This window comes from Nicotiana attenuata, unplaced genomic scaffold (assembly GCF_001879085.1).
Source record: "Nicotiana attenuata strain UT unplaced genomic scaffold, NIATTr2, whole genome shotgun sequence".
NCBI classification, from domain to species: domain Eukaryota; kingdom Viridiplantae; phylum Streptophyta; class Magnoliopsida; order Solanales; family Solanaceae; genus Nicotiana; species Nicotiana attenuata.
Window position 1 is genome coordinate 40,068 of NW_017673438.1, and position 6,000 is coordinate 46,067.

Consider the following 6,000-nt stretch of genomic DNA (forward strand, 5'->3'; position numbering starts at 1 on the left):
GTCAACCAATAAACTAGATAAATTAGTCAGTCAATTCAATTGAAGAATACAGTAAGAATGTTAGATAGCTCATGACCCTAGATCGTTTTCATTACCTTGATATCATAAAAATCTGCTTTTCCCTTTTTCAGAGTTCACCATTTATTTTCCTTTATCTTGATTAGTTTAGAATCAAATATTTCTAGGTTTAATTCTTGTTTAGATAATTAGGATAGTCTAATTTAGTTAATAGTTAATCAAGTCCTCATGGGTTCGACATCCGACTTTTAGTCACTTTATTACTTGACGATCGCGTATACTTGCGTATGCGTTTGGCCACAACAAGTTTTTGGCGCTGTTGCCGGGGACTTAAAATTAGCTATTCTCTAGATTAGACTTTTACTTTTATCTTTACAAGTTTTTTTTGTAAATATTTTTATTTTTATAACAATTTGATTTCTCTTAGTGTGCTTATAGTTCTCTCAACATGACATCTGGGGATGAAATATCCGGAGGTAAGGTTATTGATGAAGACGCTTGGTTGACGGAAGATTTTTATGGCCCGTCTTTTTGGGCTTGTCATGACCTGAACTCTGGGAGGTCTGAATTTGAATATGGGAGTAAGGGTTGGTATTGGGACTGATATTCTCGATTACGGGAATCTTCGGAATGACGTTGTTTACTAACAACATTGGTGAATGATTGGTCTAAAGAGAGAGATGATCTTGCACATAAAATTGATAATTTTGGCTTGGCTGTGTATAACTTGGATGCAGATTTGAGTGCAAATATTGATGCGTGTAACGCTCAACAATTTAATGATGAGTTGTGTGAAGTTGAAAGAAATCTTCTAGTCCAAATTGAGGAGCTAAAACGAGAATACCAATCATTAGACCATGTTTTGATTGAGGATGCCAATGTAGAGAAGAGTGCTCTAGAGTCATGTGAGGGAGTAGATAACATTACTTTTAGAGAAATGAGTTTGTGTATAAATGAGGATATAAATAGCAGTACAATTCATGAGTTAGGGCGCATTAGACCTCATTCTAATCATGTTTCCACACTGTGTTTAGATAGTAAGATATTAATCGAGCTATCTGAGCATATGAGAGAGTCAAAGGGTGAGGATGAGAGTGCCTATATTCTTGAATTTGTTGTGCCAAAGAGAAAAAATTACATTCCTCATATAATGGCCGAGAAGCATAGAGTGAAAAATTTATTACTTAGCCTATTTATTTTTGTATCCCCACCAAAGGAGCATAGCCACAGACTGGATTCCATGTTAGGGGTACAATTCATAAGTTCGAGGTGGAGGCAGAAATTGGTTCAAGTCGTGCTGCGACGTTAAATCAGGCGCTTGTTGGGAGGCAACCCAACTTTACTGATTTCTTTTATTTTTATGATATTATTTTGCAGTGTTTGTTTTGATTTTGTAGGATTATCAGCATAGGAAGCAAAGCCATTGGAAGAGTGCAAAAGCGAGCTAGATGGTGAGGACTAAGTGTGGGGTGTCCACACAAAGGACCATCCTTGAGAGAAGTCTGAGTACCCCGTGAGCTGCTTGTGCTACAACCTTTGGCCTTTCAGGGAGTTTCTTGTCCACCCTGGTTATTTTTTGCTTTATTTGTGCATTGGGGACACTGCACTCTTTTAAGTATGGGGTGACAGAAATTCCTTTAGATCATTAGTAGTATTATTTTAGTATGTTAATTTCTTTTTTTTTCTTATTTCTGTTTTTTATAATAGTGTAGTATTTTAGGTGATTAATTTTAAAATTAAAAAAAAAATTGAAAAATATTGGACTTTTCCTGACGATGGATCTCCTAGACAGTTTTCTTGAGGGATTAAAGTCTAGCAAAAAAATAATACAAAAGTATGTCTTTTTGGTTTTTTGGTAGTAATAATCCCCGTGGTTTTTCTTTGTGCCTCGCTTCTTTTTCATGGGATGTAGTTTGACCCGGGTAGTAGTTTTTCAATTTTTAGAGTAGACTAGAATTTAAGGAAATAAATGGAGGAAGAAATATGAGATTCCTATGCGCTCTTGACTTGTTTGATAGTAGCATATTTAGGATTTGGCATGTGTAGTACTTTCCCTATGTTTTAAAATTGATCATGATGCCTTTATAAATGGGATTGCATGTTTTGTAACACCTATGTCTCATTTCTTGACTTGTGTTCACTTTGCGCTTACTGCTTAATATCTCGTGGCTCCGTGAATACTTGCATGGTTTGAGAGTCGGAATGGGTCCGTCCATAGTGAGTCAAGTGCCATCTCTAGTGAGGTTTTTGTGTAGTCCATGTTTTTGTGATTGAGTCTAAAACTTGCCAGGTATGTGAGTCAAAGCGGAAATCTTAGGTGATGCTCGGTTTGAGAAATGATTTTAGGTTTTCTTTGATCTTTTTGAGCGCATTGCTTACCATAAATAAAATTTATCCCTAGTGACCCTTTTGAGCCTATAGACTTTTATTTGGCACCCACATTACGAGCCTATACCCTTTTGTTTTTAATTGACGTTGTTTTGATCCTTTTACCTCTTAAAGCACTTTAATTGTGAAATGAGCTCTAAAAGAAGTAAGAAGGGACTAAGTGTGGGATGGCTTTTGAGTGGAACCAATGAAAGGAAGAAAGATGCACTTGTTTTGTAAAATAATACCACTAGCAGAAATTGAAAAAAAAAATAGTTGGGAAAAAAGAGGGAAAAATCTGGAAAAAAAGAAGGAAAAATATAGATGAATAAATTATTGTCTTGTTCTTGCTAGTAGGTATGAATTAAAGTAGTGCTTAAAGAAAAAGGGAACGTTTTTGGGGGTGATATTGTTTGTGAAATTGAAGTGGTGTTGAAGAAAATACGCTTAAGGTAATTTTTTGATGTGCTAAAGTGCTTAGGAGGTTGAGTCACTATTCCTAAATATATCCTACCTGCCCCTTACCCCACATTACAACCACAAAAAAGTCCTAATTGATTTTAGATCGAGTGAGCCTACATTAGTAGAGATTTACATTATGGGCAAGCATCTGGTACCAATTGCATGCACGTGACTTCTTTGTGTGAGTGAGTGATTTTCTTTGATATATATGAGTCATTAAGATATATATTTGATCATGAGATTCGACTGTGTGGATTGAACTTGCTCTCTTGTTCTTGTTGTGAGGGCACATGGTCTCACGACGGATAGGTAACGTTATTAGACTTCTCTACGACGTTGGGTGTTCAAGCCATGAGTCGGTCTTTGAGGCTAGGATTGTTATGAGCATGTTGACTTTGTTTTGATTATTTTTGAAGTGTGGCATGAGTTATGGGAAGTGTGTGTGGAATGCATATGATAAAGTTTAATTGTTGCAATCGACAATGTTCATACGTGTAGCATGTTTTGAATTGTAGGAGCTTAATTTTGTTCGTCTATTATAGTTGTTTGTTCGAGGACGAACAAAGGTTTAAGTGTGGGGTAGTGATGTTTGGCATATTTTCATATGCTTCGATATTAATTTACTCGTATTTTTACCGCTCTTTGGTTATATATGATAGTGAATATGTCCAAATTAACTTAATTATGGAGTTTTACACTTATTTGGGTGTTAATGCATAATGTAGGTACTTTGAGATAAAATTTGGAGCAAAGAGCACAAAGAAATTAGTGAACAGAGATAAGCTATGCAAATGGGAAATTAACGAAAAAGAAGATGAGAACTTTGGTTGATTACCTGGAATGGCAACGTCTTTGGTTTTGAGTTGCATGAATCTTGGAATGAAAGTTAGGCACTAACAAGAATCAAATTGGAGAAATAAATTGAGCAGCAGGCGGCGCGAAGGATGTGTCTCGCGTTTAGCCTGGCGACGCGCGGTGTCCGTTTCTGAAGTTAGTTTGTCTCTTTTTTTGTTTTGGACTTGGTTATTTCGCCTAGGCTTTTTCCTACATCTATAAATAGTCCTTAAACATAATTTTTACACAACTTTTGACGAAGGGAGAGCATAGAGCCGCTGTGGCGGCCGAGTTTCATCTTTTTTTCCACCAAACTTTGTAATTTTTATGTCTCTTTGTATGATTTGTTGTTTGACTACCATGTCTATGTGGAGCTAAACTTCACGTTCTAAGGTTGTGGTTCTTGTTTAGATAATTAGGATAGTCTAATTTAGTTAATAGTTAATCATAAGTCCTTGTGGGTTCGACATCCGACTTTTAGTCACTTTATTACTTGACGATCGCGTATACTTGCATGTGCATTTGGCCCCAGCAGCTACGGCCAAATTAACGCGGCTCGAAGATGTCTGAGACCCGTAGAAAAAACAACAAGGCCTTAAAATTTCTTAACCAGTTCTAAAAGCTACCCTTGGCAAACTATAATCTAAAAAGCATAAGTACTTTGGGAAAAAAAATTCGGTCACACCGAACCCCCACGATGCCTTAAAAACAAAATAATGTTGAAGGCAAGGCTTGTTCGAACCTACTAATATAACCTAACTGTTTCTTGCTAAGGCGTTTTAATCTTTGCAATCATAAATAATAAAGCAAAGGAAAAAATTCAGAAACTGCTGGAGGGAAAAAGGCTTTATATACATGTCAAAATTTTTACAAAGGCTAGATAACCTTGATATAAATTTTTTACAAAGTCCAAACGGCCTCAAAAAAAAGGTAATACTAAAAAAAAATGAGCCTAAGTGGCCTAGTCTTCACCGGGGGCCGCATCACGTTCGGGGTCTCCTCCACCCTCAGACTCGCCCAAATCTTCGGAATCAATATCATCTTCGAGATAGGCCAATTTTTCAGCCTCGGCTTTGAGCCCCTTGGCATTCTCAATCTCATGCGATAAGTCAAAACCCTGAGCATGAATTTTCTCGAGGGCCTCCCTTCGAGATTGCCGCTTTGCATGCTCGATGATATCCTTTGCTCGAACCTGAGCCGCCTCGGCATCGGCCTTATAAACGGCCACCATCTCATCGGCATCGACTTTAATCACCTTGGCCTCCGACTTGGCCGTCTCAAGCTCCTTGGACAGATTTTCTCGATCGTAGACAGCCAAATTTGGCTGAGACTGGAGCTCCTCGATCTTTTTGGCCTGCACCAAGGCCCTTTCCTTTACAGCTCGAAGATGGAACTCAGCCAAAGACAATTGTGCCCGAGCAGTCTCTTTTTCCGAGGCCAAGCGGTCCATGTTGCTTTTCCATTCTTTGGCCTCGGCCTTCGCCGTATATACCTCTGTCCGTAGCTGCTCGATCTGATCAAGCTTCTGTTGGACCTGCGGGTTCGGACCGTTAGTCACCATGTCCGACTCATCATCACTAACCTCAAATACTCTTCTTACCTACTCAACCAGGTCGGCATGCTCCTTCTGAACCACCTCTAGCTTAGCTAGGAGGCTCTTACCCTCCCCTTCACTTTTCTCACTGAGATGTTTGTAAGCATCTCTCTTCTCAGTAAGCCCTCGAATCTCGGCCTCATATTGGTTTAGCTCTTCCATATATCAGAGAAAAGTCTCGTGATGAAGTACCAAGGCCTACAAAAACAGAGAAAGAAGTTATGATCATATACAAATTGATCTAAGTACAAACTAGAAATCATCAAAAGGTATCTGAAGTTACCCGGTTTAATGCTTGTTGAGCTTCATTGAACAGGCAAGGCGCTTCCACCTTGTTCATCTTGGCTTGGTCCTCCTCGGTCACCAAGCACCGAAGGTAACTGGCCACACCTACAGGGGCAGAAAGGACCCGGGCATTCTCCAGAATCGAGATAATGATCGATCGCTTTCGGTCAGGATCCACGCTTGGAGCTAGGAACCCATTGATTTATTTCAGGATCGAGGAAGGCCCACTTTTTCCCAAAGATGGACTCTTCCTCGGCACCTCTAATCCGTGGTGGTAGAATCCACACCATCAAAAAAGCCGCGGAAAGGTTCGTCTGCTCCATGGGTCCCTTCCTTAAGGCGAGGTTTCACTGCCCGAGCCTTGTTGATCATAGACTCAGAGAACGAAGGGACTCGGTGATGTATATCACACCGAGTGCATCCTCCTGGGCTATACCCTC

The 6,000-nt window shown here is 39.2% G+C and overlaps 1 protein-coding gene across 1 annotated transcript; it reads right to left on the reverse strand.

Moving 5' to 3' along the window:
• Nucleotides 1-4,642: 4,642 nt before the first annotated feature.
• LOC109216382 (immunoglobulin G-binding protein H-like) lies at nt 4,643-5,437 on the reverse strand. The gene is made up of 2 exons (XM_019380530.1): nt 5,291-5,437; nt 4,643-5,215 (listed from the first exon to the last, which is right to left on the reverse strand). The coding sequence occupies exons 1-2, from the start codon at nt 5,435-5,437 to the stop codon at nt 4,643-4,645; spliced, it is 720 nt and encodes a 239-aa protein (XP_019236075.1).
• Between the last annotated feature and the right edge of the window lie 563 nt (nt 5,438-6,000).

What these genes read in the sequence shown, in the direction of transcription:
- LOC109216382 (XM_019380530.1), bottom strand. Translation starts at nt 5,437, where the DNA reads ATGGAAGAGCTAAACCAATATGAGGCCGAGATTCGAGGGCTTACTGAG. An exon ending in AGAAGGAGCATGCCGACCTG is followed by an intron (nt 5,216 to 5,290) that starts GTTGAGTAGGTA and finishes CCGAACCCGCAG; the next exon opens with GTCCAACAGAAGCTTGATCA.